The sequence below is a fragment of the Thermobia domestica genome, chromosome 6 (assembly GCF_964235325.1).
Source record: "Thermobia domestica chromosome 6, izTheDome1.hap1.1, whole genome shotgun sequence".
Lineage (NCBI taxonomy): Eukaryota > Metazoa > Arthropoda > Insecta > Zygentoma > Lepismatidae > Thermobia > Thermobia domestica.
The window spans coordinates 73,773,977-73,793,976 of NC_137459.1; the positions used below are offsets into that span (position 1 = coordinate 73,773,977).

General features: G+C 36.2%; 1 protein-coding gene across 1 annotated transcript in view; it reads right to left on the bottom strand.

Moving 5' to 3' along the window:
• The window catches only part of LOC145688051 (inactive phospholipase C-like protein 2), a 662,718-nt gene that overhangs the window by 596,887 nt on the left and 45,831 nt on the right, over positions 1-20,000 (bottom strand). Inside the window, exon 2 of the mRNA XM_081761756.1 lies at positions 16,432-16,635. Within this exon, the coding sequence (XP_081617882.1) occupies positions 16,432-16,635 (204 nt within the window). The remainder of the gene's footprint in view (positions 1-16,431; positions 16,636-20,000) is intronic.

Consider the following 20,000-nt stretch of genomic DNA (forward strand, 5'->3'; position numbering starts at 1 on the left):
TACGACGTTCTTCACCACAAATCTATTCGCTCAAGATCGAACGAGGGACCCTAAGCATGCTCTATTATTGACACGCCTTGCCCCTCATCTAGTTTGAGTCGTACATTAAGTTGTAGATCAATTATTACTCGTCTTGGTGCTCAAAAGCGAACTCGACTCAAGAAAATTACCTTTTATTACACTCGAAACTCGAGTGGAATTCCAGTCGCAGTGATGAATTTCGTGAAGGTCGTCCATCCACATTTGTTGGATTGGAGCCAGTATTGTTACTTGAACTTAAAACGGATTAAACAGAACTGAAGGAGCGAGCCTTTTATCAAACTCGAAAAAAAAGAGACTCGGTTCGGAACTCGACTCGAGAAAATTACCTTTGACTCGAGTCGAAAAGAGTTTTAGTTCGACACATGCCCAACCATTTGCTGTGAACATAAAGTGGGTCCTGGGGGAGGTTTGAACCCTATCCATTGATACCTATCTAGACCTAAATGCCACTACCAAACTAAATTAATTAGTTCATGAAAACAAGGAAGAATAAATGCTAATTGCACGGAAATTTTTGTCATAACCTAAGTAGACACGAATTATGTGGCATCAAATTGTTTGAAGCACGTAGATAGCAAACAAAGGTGGTACTAACTAGATTTGAAGAGTTAATATTCGAAACAATTTCTGAGTAGATGATGATAGGAGAAAGAAACATCAATACTTTGAATTCGACCACTTTGATACAGGGAATGTAACGCACCCCAAAATATGAATGTTCGGTACCGTTCAGACATCCTGAATAGAAAGGCTTTTAACATTTTTCGTTCGAGTGAGCCATTGGCAGTCGAACCCTGAATCCCCAAGGTTGAGCCTACAGCTTATTGTGCCCTCACCCCATCGTGATCAAACACGAATCTTTTAGTTCTATACGTCGTTAATATTAGTATACTTATTACTTGTAAATATCTAGACACATGAACAAACTAACTTCCAGTACTTGGTCATCATAAGGGCAATAATAAAAAAAGACGAGAAGCGAACGTGTCGTTCTCGTAGTAAGAAATAATGCTGACTAACAAACATAACATACACTTGAAAGAAAGAAAGAAATACTGACCTTACCTAAACGTATTCATAAAATACAGTATTACTACAATCCCAACTAATTTCCACGTATTTAGTTTCCTCTGTATTTACTTTTAAACACATATCCTTGCAAGCGTTAATTAAGATTTCTGCATTCTAGTAAATACTAATCAGCTTTGAAGCGTAATTGCTGTAATCGATTTTCTTTATAGTGTACTCCAAATCAAAATTGTATAATAAGGACGTCAACTCATCTCCTTGTTTCAGGCCATTCTCATAGTGAAATTTCGTGAACAAAACTTTATTACTTTGAGATTCATTTAAACATATCTTAGTTAGTCTAATTAACTTTTTTGGTACCTCAAATTCTGTAAGACTGTTATACAAAATTTCCCTCATAATCGAGTCGTAGACCTTTCTCAAGTCAAATAAGTAATATGCTTGTATATTGCATTACCACTTCTATTCGAGTATTAGTTTGGTGGGTTTAGTTATAAAACTGAAAAGATAATTATAAAATATACGGAAAACTTTTTTTTTTTATTTGGACTCTTCGAGTAGAAAGAGAAGAGAATTACAGTTTTATATTGGAAAAGTTGATCACTCTTCCACTGAACTAACATGCCTTCAAATTTTTAAATTCATTTTCATATATACATTATGAACTGGAAATAAGGAAGACATTTTTTTATGAACTTAAAGAGAGAAGGAACAAAGGTGAACGCTCTACCAATGATCTGACATGTCCCTTACACATATATGCTTTGTGAATTCAAACTAAAGAAGACAGTTTGTTTTCATAAACTTAGAGGCAAGGAACAAGCATCTCTCTTTACAATATATAATCTAAGCAAGCTGAAAAGCTTTTCACAATTCAAATGAAACGAGAAACTGCTTTCCTCATGATTAGGAATCCTCGAATAATATAAGAAGAAAATACATTTACAGGTCTCTAATAGCATAGGCGACAGAAATCGTACAACAAAAGATTTTTAACTGATTAATAACACGAAATCCCTGCTTTGAGTCGATACAAGTTTCCATGTGTAACAACACTGAAAAGCTTTCCACAATTCAAATGAAACGAGAAACTTTTCTCATGATTACGAATCCTCTAATAAAATAATAATAATAATAATAATAAAAATACAGATCTCTAATAGCATAGACGAGTACTCTAGCTCTGAACTATTTAAATACCATGTCCCTGAAACATTCAAATTCATTTTCGTACATACTTTGTGAAATCAAAGCAAGAAAGACAGTTTGTTTATCAAAGGTAAACGCTCTACCAATGAACTAACGTATCCTGTACATATACATAATTAACTCAAAGTTATTTTATCTTTCATTTTATTAAATTCTGTTTCCTTTATCATCCTTCATTCTTTCGTTCTATTCATTCAAAACATTGGTCCTGGAATCGATATCCGATATCGAACAATTATGCATAATAGGTTAAAGGATATTATGATGATGATTATTGTTATGAAACTGCCCGAAACGAGACAACCCTCAAGATCTTGCATATTCCGTAGATAATTGACCTCCTGATCACATATAACAATTGGTTAGAAAAGTCTCATTATCTTGATCCTGGGATCGATTTCCGAGGTGATAGGGTAAGTAATTATTGAAGAAAACAAGATTAAATGTTGGACTATATGAAGGCTCGTAATAAGATCATAGTTGGTGAAGTAACGATGAATCAACGTTAAGACTCCATGTTTTATTACCTACAAAGTATATGCAGTCACACGGAGGGAACTATAGAAATGTAGAATGTAAGGCACAATTGTATGTGATGTGTTGCGCTTCCATGTAGGTTTGCTATATTACCCGATTTAGCAGGTACCATCCGATTTTGATTATAGCCTTAATTTACAACAGTGCAAAAAGAATGGAGCCCTTTTCTACGACTCCTATTATCGGATTCAGTCCGACATTGGAATTCGTAATAAATTTTGTAGAAGTCTCTTCTGGTCTTGATTTTCGAAGTATACTGTCTCGTCTCCATTCACAAACTTTTTTGTCGTCTCGTCTCATTTTGGAAGTTTATGTACAAAATGTATGCCCTCATTTCATCTAGAAGTTATCAGTATCATTTCGTTTTACTAGAGTTCCACAAAAGTTATAATAGAAGAATATATAGACGGTGATGTATTCATTATAGGAGTATATCGCATAGTGATTAGTGTATCTTTAAACCTTGATAAATGCTGTTCATCGTGTTCGTACAAATACTTTATCAATTTATAGTGTTTATACATGGCTCACGTAACATTAAAACAGGTTTGAGATCTAAAACTTGGTTGAACTAATGTTCCCTACGAGTTTCGTATGTACTTGTCGATTCGAGTCTTGTCTCTTTTCGTGCTGAGAAGTTTCTCGTTTCGTGTACAATATTAGTTCTCTCAAGTATTAGTATTTTAGAGACTTCTGCTTTAGATCTTCCTAGCAAGTTTTTTTTTAATCCCCACCGCATTTGTACATTTTCTTTCTACTTACATACCTCGGTAGTTATTAGATATGACATAAAGTGTGAACTTGAATTAAAAACAGAGTAAGAATGTCTTATTTTGTGGGTCTTTGAATAAGAAGTTAAGAAAAAGATTCATAAAATGTTTTATGTGAAATATTGAAGCTCTATGAAACAGAAACATAAACGTTACACAAAATAATGTAAAAATACTGTTGGCTTTTTGAAATGTAGATGTAGAGAAAAATGTAGGGAATCAATTTGGCCAATGGAAAACGAGTGGGAGAGTATTAAAATTGTACAGGAGAAAAGAAAAAGGGAAATTAGATGGCACACTAACTGAGAAGGAACTGCATCATGAAGGACTTAACAAAAGGGCAATCCTCACAAAATTTTCTTCAAAGATTTCCTGGTCGTATTAAGGCTCGTGTAAGACGATTTATCGTTTCTTCTTTTATTATTAAAATGTGAAAATTCTAAAGCTAGCCATAAGAACAGAAACACGACTAAATTCTAGAGTGTTATTAGCGTTGAGCGGGAAAAAATGTGCAACGATTCAGATGAAATATTTCAGTTTACTGTCCACGAATATCTCCTTTAGGCTAACGTGGAAGGATGATTAAGGTAAGTGAATAATCATGAAAAGATTTTGAAATGATATAGTGAGAGGAAGTGAAAGTATCCCGAGAATATCAACGGACATGATGTAGTCCACCACAAACTTACTTGGTCTGCGATCAAACTGGGAATCCCCTGCATCAAAGATAAACGCTGTACCACTGAGCTAGCTACTACAATAACGTACGAAAAGGAGAATGGTCTTTCTTGTACGCCTTATATCTGGAGAACTACCTATAATGCAGCCAAACCCAAACAATCGCTTAACTCAATATGATGTTCTTATTCCTTAGAAAATACGAAAAGTCGATTTAGGGACCGTTCAAAAAGTTTGTGACCCCTGATCAAAGATCCAATATATTTCAATCAAATTTTTTCTTGTACGCCTTATATCTGAAAAACTGCATATAGTGTAGACAGATGCAAACTATCACTTAACTCAGAGTAGAAATGTAGAAAGAAGTATTTAAAACAAGAACAGTCTTATTTTGTGGGTCTTTCCAAAAACTATGGATTTAACACTAATACCGATCATTTTGAAGTATTTTTACATGTCTTGATACTTCACAACCCCGGAGGACCCACCAGTTCCACCCCATACATAACATGTGTTGATGTGATTGAAGTTTCATCACTGAACACAGCGCCCCCGAAAACTATGAATCTGACAATAATATCGATAATTTTAAATTATTTTTATATGTCTTGATACTTTACAACCCAGGGGGAACCCAACACTTTAACCCCCATACATGATGATATAATGTGTTCGAAGTTTCACCACTGATCACAGCGGCCCTGAAAACTATGAATGTACACTAATATCGAGCATTTTGAATTATTTTTACATGTCTCGATATCACCCCTGGAGATCCCCCACTTCAGAGATGCGACATTTGCTTCCCGATTTTTTTTAGATGACCGATAATAAGAAGCGAGATAAAACTAAGGGATCTAACAAGGAGTGCCTTTCGAATTCACAATTTAATGAGGGTTTGTTTGTCTCGGGAGTCTATACCAAAGCTAGAAATAATGCCTGTAACATTTAGCTCTTTTGTGATAATATGTTCATAAAAACAAACTGTCTTCCTTATTTCCAGTTCATAATGTATACATGAAAATGAATTGAAAGAATTGAAGGCAGGTTAGTTCAGTGCTCAATTTTTTCAATAAAAAATGTAATTCCCTTCTCTTCTCTTTTTATTCGCTGATTCGAAATCAGGAGAAAGGAAGTTTCTCGTCCCGTTTAATACTTTAATAAGTCTCGCTTCGTTTTATTATTATTATTATTATTATTATTATTATTATTATTATTATTATTATTATTATAACAACACTCTGTATAACCATAATTTATTAAAATGTGATAATTCCAAAGCTAGAACAGAAACACGACTAAATTCTAGAATGTTGTTAGCGATGAACTGAAAAAGAGTGTGCAACGATGAAGATGAAATCTTTCAGTTTAACGTCCCAAGATTATCTCCTTTAAGCTAAGGTGGAGGGGTGATTAAGGTAAGTGAATAATGATGGAAAATTTGGGGAATGATATAATGAAATGAAGCGTAAGTATCCCGAGAAAATCAACGGACACGATGTTGGCCTGAGATCGCACTGGGAACCCCCTGCATCATAGGTGAACACTGTACCACTAAGCTATCTACTACAATAACGTACGAAAAGGAGCATGGTCGAAGAGAGGAGAAACTCTATAATCTATACAAAAGTTCACATTGACACCCAGGAAGGTTATGCTACATGCAATAAAAAGTTTAATTCGTCAAAACGCTAATGTAAATCAGCCAACTTCAAATTCTTCGTATAAACTTTTTATACGCCATTGAATTGTATAAACTGTCAGCTTTAATGTCACTTTGTTCAAATCTCATTATGATCTATCGATTGATATTAATATTTGATTTCATTTGCGTGGTCCCGAGTTCTAGTAATATGAATATTTCCCTTTGGTTGACGTAGTCCACAATTTGAATCTGGGTGAGTCATTCTTTATTTTATGTTTTAATGCCATTACATTCAGCTTTATATAATCCATCAATTCATATGAAGATTTGACTTCGTCATGGTTCGATTTCCGATATATCACTCACTTTGTTCAAATCTCAAAAGGACAAATTAAAGCCAGATGAAAGGTTAAGAATCTGCGAAAGGATAACATCTAGGAAAACTCTCTCATACGTTGATCCTCTAAACGAGCTGAAAGTTGTAGAAATTAACACTTCATGGTCTTAACGATGATTAACATAGACCAAGTGAGTTTCTTTTGTTATATCTTACCGTTGTTGCTATTTGGTGATAATATTCAAATCTAAATCGTAGCATGTTTCTACATCATGTGGTTCCCCTCGAAAAATAAAGATCGGAGATTTAAATATATTTTTGCTGAGCTAAATTCACATCAAAACTGATTCTCGTTGTCTATTATCGTCTTTGCTTTATGGCGATCAACGTTAAAACCAGAAATAATTTATACCATTTGCAATTTGAAAAGAGGGTTAAAAGAGATGATATGACCTATTCAAGGAACGATGAATTGTTATGTTCTATGAGAACATTTGAAACTGTAAGTGAAAGTGTATATTTCTGTCACTTATAGGTTTAGTGAAAATAATATTATGAATATGGTATATATTCTTACGTCATTAAACTACTTGATACCTTTCTCTTAACCATCGTTATCTGTGACCGTTTTTACAGAATTACGATGAAAATTTAAACTACAGATGTTTTTTTCCTGTATGTGATAGAATAGGGTTTTGTTCAGCTTAATAAGATTTATCGATTAATATCAATATTTGACTTCAGTTCACTCTTGCATCAGTAGGAAACCACAACCCTAACCACTCATCTAAAGCATTGCTTATTCTGGCTTACCTAAATATAGCCTTTTGTCATCGCTCAAAACAGTAGCTTGTTAATAGTCAAATTGATTGGCAAAACACAGAACTATGTAATTGAGGACTCGGAGGACATTATATCATTGCATTCACTAAATTATCAACATAACAGATTTTTAAAAACAAAATACAAAACTCCTTTATTATGAATCAAATACGACGCGCATGTTATACTCGTAAACAAACTAAAGACGAATCAATTACCGCGTACTTGTGGCACCTAAAAAAGTTGCAAGGCTACGGAATCCGATCTTAGCGACCCTTCCTGCTGAGTTTCACCACCTACTCCTTGCTGTGAAGAGTGTTTACAAGGTGTGCGGTCTTATATCTAAATTTCCTTCTAGAAATCGCAATTCAAGGGGAAAAAAGGATGCAAGTGATGAAATAAATATTAAATGGTTAGAATGTAACGACGTAATTACATAATTTACTAAAGGTAAAATGTACTATCCATTACAACAGAAACTGAATCCATTAAATGAACTAGCTAATTCTTAATAGCCTATAGGTTTTAACCCTATAAGCTAATTTCGTTCAAATATGGTAAAGTTACTTTTGTCTAAAGCTGGAGATAACCACTTTCGAAATTATCTTTGTCGTTGACGTAAATAATCCGTATTACGAATAAAAGGGAAACATATCAGTCTATGAGTAATGCCAATTCTTAATAGTTCATAGACATGCTTAGACACCAATAGATATCGCTAACGTGCAGTCAACTTGCATATAAAACTATTATGATGATTTAATTGCAACTCAAAAACTGTATTCTCTCAATTTAATCATTTGAAAATAGGACAAGGTATGTGATCATACTTAGATTTGAGCATTAATACTTGTATTTGTGAATTTCTATAGGAACATAATATGAGGATGTATTTGCAACTCATAACTGTATTCTCTCAATTAAGTATTGAAACTGTATAATAATGATGAACTCTATGCTTTACTGTTTATTATTAAGATAAGGGCCGCAGCTATATTATATTTCAACATTTTCGGGTAACAGCAGGTTAGTGGACAAACTTGAAAAGTTAAATGTAAATAATTGGAACGTACAGTTAAGCAATTTTAACCTATAGCGTATAGTAAGCCGAAGGCTTCGGAAATAAGAGGACAACTAGTAATAAAAAAAAAAAAACTTCTTTTAGCCTTCCCCGCCGGTCTAGTAGCTAGCACCGGCCTGTGGTGAGCGTGCTTATGGGTTCGATTTCCGGAGGGAGAGCATTCAAATTTAAACGCACTTCACTTGTTTGTATTTCAGTTTAAACTGTTGATTCATGCCTCAAATAGTCCCGGTACTGTAAAGAAAATATTTTAGTTTAACGTCTCACGTTTATGCCAATCATGCTAAGGGAGACGGGTGATTAAGGCGAATGAATGATTGAATAATTGGTAGAATGAGAATGTGAGAGTAGCCCGTGAAAACTCACGGACACGATGTTGTCCACCTAAGCTTACCTTGCGCGGGGATCGAACTAGGGACCCCATACATCAGATGCAAACGCTCTGCTACTTTGCAGGACAACTAGTAATAAAAAACTGTTTTAACCTCCACTGCTGGTCTAACAGCTAGCACGGGCCTGTGGTGATAGTGGTCCTGCATTCAATATCCTGAGGGAGATCATTGCAATTTAAACGCACTTGTCTGTATTCCAGTTTAAACTGTTGATTCATGCCAAAAATAGTCCCGGTACTGTAAACAAACTATTTCAGTTTAGCGTCCCACGTATATGCCAATCATGCTAAGGGACACGGGTGATTAAGGCAAATGAATGATTGAATAATTGGTAGAATGAGAATGTGAGAGTAGCCCGTGAAAACCCACGGACACGATGTTGTCCACCATAAGCTTACTTTGTTCAGGGATCGAACTAAGGACTCCATCCATCAGCTGTAAACGCTGTGCCACTGTGCTACCTGGCCCCCCTTCCGCTGCTAAATAGGAACATTCGTGAAAACCCACGGACATGATCTTGTCCACGATAACCAAACTTATTCGGGGATCAAACTAGGGATCCCCATGCACCAGATGTTAGGGCTCTGTTGCTGTGCCACATGGTCCCCCTTCCGCTACTAAATAGGAACACTAAAAACCAATAAACAAACAAAACGCTATTAAGAGGTTTCATCACTGCTACGCGATCTGTCAGAACACTTAAACAATGTGAGTTCTAACTTTGCGCTCACGCTTTAGACTATTTTACGTTTAATGCCACTATCGTCACCTCAATAAGATTGTAATGAACGTATTTACATTTTTTTTGTAACGCGGTCATACCTCTCTATGAATGAATGTATCACAGTTCAGATTATGATAAAGGCAGTTCTCAGAAACGAGATATGTTTATTACTCGTTCGCAGTTAGAAATGTTATGATTTTGCATTCTTCTTCTTTCACACACACACACACACACACACTTCATGCAACGTGATACAACAAGGAATTAAAATACGAACCTCTAACTAATTTTGTATTGTATGTGTGTCTTTTTTTTTTCACACTACAATGCAATGTGAAGTATTAGCTTTCTTAAAAATTATCTCCCATCACATCTCTCCGATTTGCTATCGCATAAATATACAATTTAAAGGTAAACGAAATTGAAGAAAAATACTTAACATAAAATCTAAGATAACGAAAACGTCTTATGAAGAGGTTTCTCATCAACTACATGGGCTTTCACAGTGATTCGAATCCTACCTTTCGCATCTTCACACAGTCTCACAGCTGATGCAACGTTATACCATACCATTCTAAAGAATACGTTGATACCATACCATATGTATCAACGTTAAACCTATTCCACCGTTTCAGATTCATACGAGTGGCCATAGACTTTGTAATAAAGATTGTGTTGATATTTTGACCCAACGCTATTTTGCACAGGCTTCTCGTAGAGAGTCGCAACTTGATTTATCTTCTTTTATTTAACACCAACTTTCATACGATATGCAAGTTGAGCCTCCTTTCCATTTAAAAAAATGAGTTGGACCCCATCTGGGACTCTGCGGTGGACCCTGGGAAAATTTATTTTACTTTGATACGTTATACTTTTGAAATGCTGAAAGACATGTTTTTCTGTTTTCATATTTGCCATACCGTTTCAGATTTTTCGGTGTTGCAACGGACTTTAAGACACGCTTAAAGGTGTTAATAAAAATGAGTAACGTGCTGCCCTCAAGCGGAATGCTTGGGACCTCCCCAATTTTGGTAACCGGTTTTGATCTTACCTTAACCCAAGCTTTCAGGAAATATATACATCACCCCCACTTAGTATGTTCAGGTTCAAGTACATTCCATGTAAGACCAATTCGATCAAAGGGTAAATTTCATACAGTCTGCTCCCATGGACATTAACGCTCTTCGCCGAAGGGGATCCAAAATAACTATCCAATACATGTCTGCGATCAAATACAGAAGAAGAAGAAGCGGAGAAAGCATGTTTCGTCTTGTTTCTACAGCCGGTAGGTGTTCAAGAGCATGAACGCATCCTAACATACTAGTTCATGCCGGTTTAGTCCCCCAGGGAACGTTCCCACGGCGAAAATTTTTCCACAGGAGGTCCTAACACTTAGGAACACGTCTATGCCTACACACGCCTAATAACAACTGCTTAGTAAGTCGCCCAAGGACAAGGTCAAATTAGCCGAAGGAAATTTCTCCTACTACAGTTACATGATAGTACACAATACAGGTAGAGCATGCCTATAAGCGTGACATATCAAGGAAACAAGTGCAAGTGATTCTTACAGATCTAAGATACTGAAAATGTTGTGCATAGTGGGTGCCGAGAAAGTTGGCTCCTTACAGAAAACATAACACTTGATTCTGAACCACTAACGCGAAGGAAATGAGCTCTTGAATAACATTATCACAATTGATGAAACTTGGGTACATCATTTTGATCGTAGAAATAAAATAATCTAAACAGAGTATCGCCACAAAGATCACCTGCGCGTTGAAAGGAGTTTGAGTCTGTGGCATCAGGAGGCAAAATCTGGCAGTCTTCTGGGACCGTTCATGGTATAGTGCATACAGAGTTCCTTCCTGAGAATACTAGCACCAACTTTTGTAATTACTCTTCACATTCATAGAACTGATAAAACAGATTCGACGAGTTAGTTCACCAATGAAACCATACTATATCCAGCACGGCAATATTCGCCCTGACGCTACTACAATAACAAATAGGAAAATTTAGCTCCTTGGTTTTACTATCATACCATATCCTGCATAGAGTCCAGATCTGGCTGCATCAGATTTCCATCTTTGACTAGAACTTAAAGAATGCCTGAGAGTGGAAAAAAAATAATTATTGTGCTCTGTAGACTAAAGTTTTAATAATGCATATGCGTTTGTTTTTATAGCGATAAAATCAACAGTTTTTACATAAACAAATAGAAGGAAATAGTTTTTTCAGCATTCCCTCATAAGTACATTTTGAACGTGTTTTTATGTGTTGTTTAACAACAACAATTGCGGTGCAATAAGGAAACCAATTTTTCTGGGACATTTGCGGTACTGTTCCAAAACTTTCCCTTAGACAGTGGGACATTTGCGGTACACACCATGGAATGTGTATGTATTCTGACGATAGATGATGAGTCAAACTTCCTGCTTTCAGACACCACAGAGGAAGGAGAATGCTAATATTTTGCACTGCAAAGGGAAGACAGTGTACATCTGAGCACGCTATGTTTTTCTTTTTCTTTTTTCTTTTTTTTTAATGGATGGAACATTGAAGTGTTGTAGTCGGCAGTTTTCCTAATTATAGGCACCACAAGCAGACATCGGAAGTAACTTGGAGGAAGCAAACATTGTCCCTTTATCTTTGGTCTCTTACCAACAAGATATACACTGCTCCACAAAACTTAAGCAACCCGAGAGAACGTGGTATAAGTGACGTGTGGGGCCCACTCAACACTGGTTAGTGGCATGCACATACACAGAGACACACAAGCAAGGCGAGCACCCACTCTATATCATAATCAGCACCGTTGCAAGCGCGGTGAACAAATTATGCCATGAGGCGTACACCACAGACCAGTAGTGTCCGAGGCTCCAATCATTGAGTTAGTGGTTCTTGTGTGGGGTACACACCTTGCAATGGCTGGTAGACGACATTTGAGTGTCTTTGACCGCGGGCGAATAATTGGTCGGTTGGAATTGGTCCGATCGCAAGTGGAAATAGAGCAGGAATTCAACGTGAACAAAAAAATTGTGTCGAGGCTGTGGAGTCGCTTCCAAAATGGAGGCGAAGTCAATAGACGTCATGGAAGAGGCCGTCCGAAGAAGACGTCGGCCGTCGATGACCGATTTCTCACAATTGCTGCCAAACGTAACCGTCAACCTTCGTGCTCTCAACTGGCCAATGAGTTGTTTCAGGCTACAGGACAACGCGTGAGTCGTGAAACTGTTCGTTGGCGGCTCAATAGAGCAGGACTGTATAGAAGAAGGCCTGTGCTGTGTGTGCTATTGAAACTGGAGTCAAACGTGCGCGTTACACATGATGTCAGGAACATGTTGCGTGGGGGGAACACCAGTGGGGGCGTGTCATGTTCTCCGATGAGTCGAGGTTCAGCCTGTCGTCTTATTCTGGGCGAACTTTAGTGTGGAAAGAGCCAGGAACACGCTATCATCCAAACTTCATTGCTGAATGGCCGTCCTATGGCGGTGGTTCCATTATGGTGTGGAGTGGAATTATGCTGGATGGGAAAACGGACCTCCATATTGTGTAGCATGGGACTTTGACAGCACAACGGTACCGGGATGAAATTCTCAACACACATGTGCGCAATTTCCGCGGAGCATTTGGCCCAGACTTCCTATTCATGGATGACAACGCCCGCCCACACTGTGCACATCTTGTGTTCGAGTATCTGGAGTGCAAAAACATTACGCGTATTGCATGGCCTGCATATTCGCCGAACTTGAATCCCATCGAGCATGTGTGGGATGCTCTTAGGCGGGGAATAGCGCAGCGCAGTCCACCAGCACGCACTTTCCCTGATCTGCAAACAGCTCTCCTCGAGGAGTGGCGCCATCTGCCGCAAGACTTGATCAACACTCTGATTTGCAGCATGGAGACCAGATGTCGTGCCTGTATACCTGTTCGTGGTGGTCACACGCCATATTGACTGCCTATGCCCTCGCACAATCCAGCTTCACCTGTTGAGGTATCGTTGTGCTGAACTTTTTGGTCACTCTGTACATCCTAACTGTATTGTTCGTCTTCATTTGTGTTGCATTGTGCATCTGGACCCTCTGGTTGTTCATTATACTTGGTTCAGTGTTCGTGTCGTTGTATTTTCTGCCACTTTCTTCGAGTTGCTTAAGTTTTGTGGAGCAGTGTAGTAAGACGTATCAGATGTGTGTGTTTTTTTTTTTTTTTTTTTTTTTTTTTACTTTGGTGAAGAATAATATTAATGATTGAAATCCGAAATTAAATTTGATTTCGATCAAGCTGCCATAACATCTCTAAGAACACCGTTCCCGGAAATGCAAATTAGTGGGTGTGATTCCATTTTAATCAGTACTTCTGGAGTAAGGTTCCGTAATTAGGAGTTACAAATGACCATAAATCAGTTCCAGAGGTGAAGCTCTCCTCAGAATGTGTTCTGCTCTAGTATTTCTCCTTGTAGGTGATGTCGATGTTGGATGGCTTTCCATTATGGAAGATGCACCACATCACGAAAGACTTGAGATATTTCTAGATTATTTTGTGGAATTGTAGTTAAATACTCCCAGTATTGATATATATATGTGCAACTGCTGGAATTAACGACAAAACAAAAAATCTTAAATGGTGAAACTACAGACTCAAATCATGAGGTAAGTCAACTCCTAATGTGTACTCTTTGGTGAAGTATCTAAAACATGGGGTTGTGTACAACGATTACCTATATGAAAGAAGAATTTTAAACGTTTAAGGCAAACGTAGACGACGTCATTACATAATATGGAGAGAAGAATAGAAAATCTGTTAACTGAATATGTAGCATCGAAATTCTTGAGGAAACTGGCACACATTCAAAAGTTGGGAGTACTATTAGTTTGTTCCAGAAAAGAAGCTATCTACTAATGTACTAACTGAACTATATTATAATCCACAAAAATTAAATACTAATTCACTGAAAGTTGATTTTGACTTTGTTTCTTATACTCATTTCGAGCTAGATCTGACCAAAAGTTCCTAAATATGCTCATAACAATGGAAACAGTTGTGACTAATTACTTTGCTAGCAAAGTGTGCTTCGGATAATCTCGTAATACTTACGTGTAACAAATATCTCAATATATTAAAAATAAAAAAAAAATATTAATATTTTATTTCAACTCTGAGTAACCATTGGAAAATATTTATTGGAAAACTGTTAAGGAAATTATAAAAGAAAACAAAAATATATAAATATTTGTAGAAGTTCCTTTTAAATATCAAAGTGAGGCGTTCGACCAATCATAAATAAGGATTTATTTACATTTTCCAGTTTTATCCAATCATAAGCAATCATTTGTTTATATCTTTCACCATGTATCTCAGTAATTGTTATTTCTATTTTCTGTATAACTGATTCCCCAATCCTTTCTTCCTTCCCTTTCCCCGGATAGTGTGCTCGCCGACGGATGTCATTCTTCAAACGTGACGGGCTAAATTGATATAAGATGCCGTGAGCCCAGAAATCTAAATCCTAAATCCCCTGTATAATTAAGCTCCTTCGTGGCTAAGCAATTAGCGTACCCGCCTTTAGCGTGGGAGATCCGAGTTCAATTCCCGGCAGGACCTCATGTGGTTCGGATTCCGCGTTAATCAGTAGGTCCACGCCTCATATAGCTTCGCTGCTGAACGGGACGTTACACTCAAAAACAACTCAACTCCCCTGTATAATTGATCTTTATATTTGCATTTACATGTTCTTAGGTGCTGTGAGAAAGGTTTGTATATATGTATGGTGAGTTAATAATTGTTTATATTCTGAAAGATTTTTAGTCTGGTTTTAGTACGCAAAAAGGCCAGATCAAATGAAAGTCGGTAATACCAATGTAATAAAACTTGGTCGTTTCGTAGCAGTTGATACTCTGTGTCTGTCCTCCAATTGAACACCCGAAAATATATTCTCTGAACTTGGAGAATAAGTTATTTTGAGTATTACTGCAAATGTCCCAGTACCACAAATGTCGATACTCGAAGTACGCAAATGTCGATACCGCAAGTGTTGCGCTTTCGATCCTTTCTAGCTAACCTTGAAATCAACATATTGTCAGCCTACCTCAGCGCGCAAATCAGCAGCTTACCAATGACGTGAATCTTCAGAGCGCACAAAATAAGATACCTGGGTAAACCCATGATCTGTTTCTTATGATCCAGTACCAAAGGGTGTACAGAACAGAAAAGCCGCGATCACAGATGTGTGTATGATCATAATGTAAGCACTTCCACGCATTTAAACGGACTACTACCTTGTTGTTGATGTCGAAATCTGTGCTTGTATCATGCAGTCAGTCAGGAGTTAGAATGATACAAACCACAATACGTAGAAAGAGATATGCATTAATCATTGCAACCTCATGCTATTGCAAAATATATCATGGAAGAGCAGCTGCAGACTGCAAATTAAAATAAATGTAATTTGTTTTCAGTCATTGTATTTCTGTATATTTCCATAGTTTTACAAATGTTTTCTTCGTATTAATAATTGGAAAGGCACCTGACTCTGTAACTATATGAAAAAGCCTCGCCTGACACAAAGTAAACTAGTGAATATCTTTCAGATGGTCTTTGCTCTTACTCAGTTGATCATCTAAGTCTACGACGTCACGACTGTTTCTAAGACTTTTGTGACACATGTCGACAGCAAACTACTTCACTATTTAGAATTTTCTAAGTACTAACTAATTACACAGCATTAATATTCAGGAATTTCTTTTTAGAAAAAAAAATGAGGCCAGGTTGATGAACACCCTTAATATATCAACCATGGTTCTCCACTAAATTAAATTTATGTTTACTAGTGAAACACCTTTACATTTTATCCTTTATATGAATGAAAAAAAAATAATTGAAGAGCTCCTTTCCATATACCACTTAAGTCATATTTTTAAAATTTACAGGAAACACCAAAAACTTCAATGACTAAGGTGGACTTTGCAAAAAACGTAGTTTCTAAGCCATTACACCAGTGAGACTCTAGTGAGTTTTGCAGTTTATTCAAGATTAATATGTGCATCTCATCCACAATATCATAATAACATAAAAAAGTTTAAAATTGAGAAAAACCGACTTAAGTGGTATTTGGAAATGAGCTCTTCAATTTTATATATAAGAATAAGTGCATTTGACTACTTACATTTATGAGCACCTATAAGAGCGTTGAGTCCCGTGACCCAGATATTGGCCTCTTCAGGAGTTGCCGCAACCAAATCTAAAGATTCGAAGTTGTCTCCGTACAGGATAGAAAACGCACAGTCTTCAGTGTAGCCAGAGAACTCCCGACTTCGTAAAACTTCCGTATTCTTCCCGGCACGAATTTCTTTGATGCTGTCAATTGGCACTGCAAGAAAATAAAATTGTTTACCTGAGACTGTGGTTAAATTATGTCAAACTGAAAAAAAAAGTTTACGGCCAAATAAAGAGAACAGCTTATCTGAAATTTAATGAAGAACACATTTTAATAATGTGTTACGAAAATCTCTGGACTAGTTACTGTGACACTGACCTCTATTTGCAGAGCCATACCTCATATAAGGTATTTGAAAGCGAAGCTAAACTTTAACAAACAAAATATTTACCTCTACTAATTTACATGTTAAATCTAGGATTTACAAACATTCTTGCTAACCCCATGTTCAAAGCATATCCTCCTACCTATAACCTTCCACTCAAAGTTGTTCAAAAGTGTTAATTTCATAACAATGTTTTTTTTTTAAGTCTTTATATTCTATTGAATTTGGAAGTGAAGATATTTCACAATCGCGGGATGTTTAAATAAAATATATAGTATAATGTCTTTGTGAACAAATTGAATATAAGTATTGTGTCTAAACTTAACTGAGAAACCTGTTTATGCAGAATTTTCACTTCTACAAGACTTAGCTTTTTATGTATTCTCGTGCAGCCAAATCGACAGAGGGCTAACATTTACCATTGTCTCAGATTTGATTCCATGGAAGCAAATTTTTGGTGTTGAGCCAATATGATGATGGAGTTGGAAATCTTCTTAATTAAAATTACTGTAAACCAAGAAAGCCACATTCAAACACAATTAGAATAATTACACTCATTATGGATATTTCATTTAAACACGTGGCATTTCTTTGACCAGCAATATTCATTATCAGAATAAATAAATAAAATATCATAGCTGTGTATTTACAAATTTCAGATATATCGGTACAAAGTAATTACACTTTCATAGTTTTTCTAAAAAAAATAATCAAATATAAGTAAACTATGTATGGAACAGGTTCAACTGAATACATTCCATCTGGATCAAACTTACGAGTTAGCATGACAGTAGACATTGGAGAATTTAGTACTCATGTGGCATGTTGTATGCAACGTTTTTGTTCCTCTAGTTATGAGTCATCAAATTTGGTCAAGCCTGCTCTTGTGTACGTAATTTGCAACCCGTTCCATATTTTTTTTACAATATTTTAAACACTATTTAGTTATGCAAGTAATAATTGATAGATACTATCCAATTAATGAATAGTATGTGATATTTGCTAAAGGGAAAGATATCAAAATAATTATCTTCATCTATCTATTAAAATGCTACAATACCAACTAAGAGCGTCCGAGCTCCAATAGATTTCAAACTTTGATTTACGGTTATTTGTGATTTCACGTTTATAAGAAAGAAATATTCTTAAAAAAAAGTGTACTTTAAATAAATTAGTTAAAGAGATATTTGTCACAAAGTTTATCCTTTTGAATTATTGTTCAAAGCCCTTGCCTTCTAATAAGCCTTCTCCTAAATAAATGCAAATAAATTGTGCTGCCATCTATGGAGTTTTTGAAACTATAGGTTTGTGAACGTTTATATGTTTGTGGCAAATCCTTTCGACAGTCAGATCTCGGAAACTACAGGCTCTAGAAACATGACGTTTTCACTGATCGATTGCAAATTTTGCGTAGATTGTCCAGTTTTAACTCAATATTAAACACAAGCATGGCCATTATTTATTTATTAAATTTTTACGGGTACACTAGAAGTGTTGAAATTAAAAAAAAAAGAAAGAACTAAAACATCATATCCTACCTAGTATGCATTCCTACACCGTATAATTGTATGCAGGGGCTGCATATCTCTCAGGTGTTTATTCATGGCCAAATTATAATGAAAAAACAATGGATTTCACAAACCATTTCCCCATCTAAGTTGAATCTTTATTGTTTGGAGTGTTTTGCTCAATGAACATCATATATCACTGACATTATAATTGATTGTATGTGCAATGTATTAGCTTATTTTAAAATGTATAAAACGAAATTAAATGAAATGAAATCTTTGTGTTTTACGTCCCACGGTTATGCCGGTTAGGCTAAAGTAGACGGTGATGATGAGTAATGAATGAAATGGTGGAATGAAGAAAGTGGGAGAAAAACAGGAGAACCCCGAGAAAACCCACGCACACGGTGTTTGTCCACCACAAAGTTCACTTGGCGCGGGCTGGGATCGAACCCAGGACCCCAAGCACCAGAGGTGAACGCTCTACCACTGAGCCACCGCGGCCCCTGTATAAAACGATAATCATGCCTGTTCTGTATGGTTGCGAAATATGGTACCTTACTCGGAACGAAGGACATAGATTGAAAGTATTTGAGAACAAAATCCTGAGACGAATATTCGGACCCAAGAGAAACGGGAATAGGGAACGGTGGAATCTTCATAACGAGGATGTACATAATTTATACGGTTTATCCAACATTGTTAGGGTCACCCACGCCAAAGGCGAGTACTCTAACTCCCGCCGGGAATTGAAATCTGTTCTCATTGTAAGAATGTTAACGTTCCTTCTTTTAGCGTCTTCGTATAATTTAATGGACATAGCGAATAAGTACGGATTAGCTTTGAAACGTGACAGATCATCTGATTTTCTTTCAAGCACTTCAAAATATAACTTCATATTTTTTTTTAAAAAAAAAATCCCAATATTAAAAAAAAAATACTGTACTCAGTCTCGAGTCACCGCTCTCCGTTTCTAGAACTTCAACAACATTATGAAACACGCTTCGCTACAGAGGCAACTCACGAAAATGCTTATTATATAGCTAATAGAATTGCTCCAAGCGCAGATTTACACTTGGAGTTTTAACTAGTCATATTCTGTCTTTTTCAGTAATTTCAACTGAATATATTGTTTAATTTCCCATATTGAAATTTTCTGTGAAGTGTGAATTGTATGTTCATCTTAAAAATACATGATTTTCTGTTCTTTCAATTTTACCTATTTGTGAATGTTTCTAATATATGCGCACTGTGTGGAGTCATATTCCTTTAAACTTCCCTCGGAATATTCTTCGCGTAATTGTCTGACAGACTAAAGTTTCATAACAATCAAAGTTTTTTGCTTATGATTTTCTCATTTTGCTTTATTTTTATCTCAAAAATCATAAATAATTATTCATTACTATACTGCTTTGTTAAGGAAAGCACAAAGAAGCAATAATACATTAAGAAAATAGAATTATTAATGAAAATGTGGAAGTTATATGCAAACATTTTATTGCGGATGACGATAGTTACTTTAAAGTGAGAGATGGAAGCAACAAAGCTTATCCAAGAAACTTGACAGTTAACTGTAATAATGTATTTACATTTTCTCTCCCTGCACTTTCAAATATGCAGGAAATAAAAACAGCAAGTGAGGAGAAATTTCCCCTTATCCCCGTTGCAAATCCGAAATATAAGAA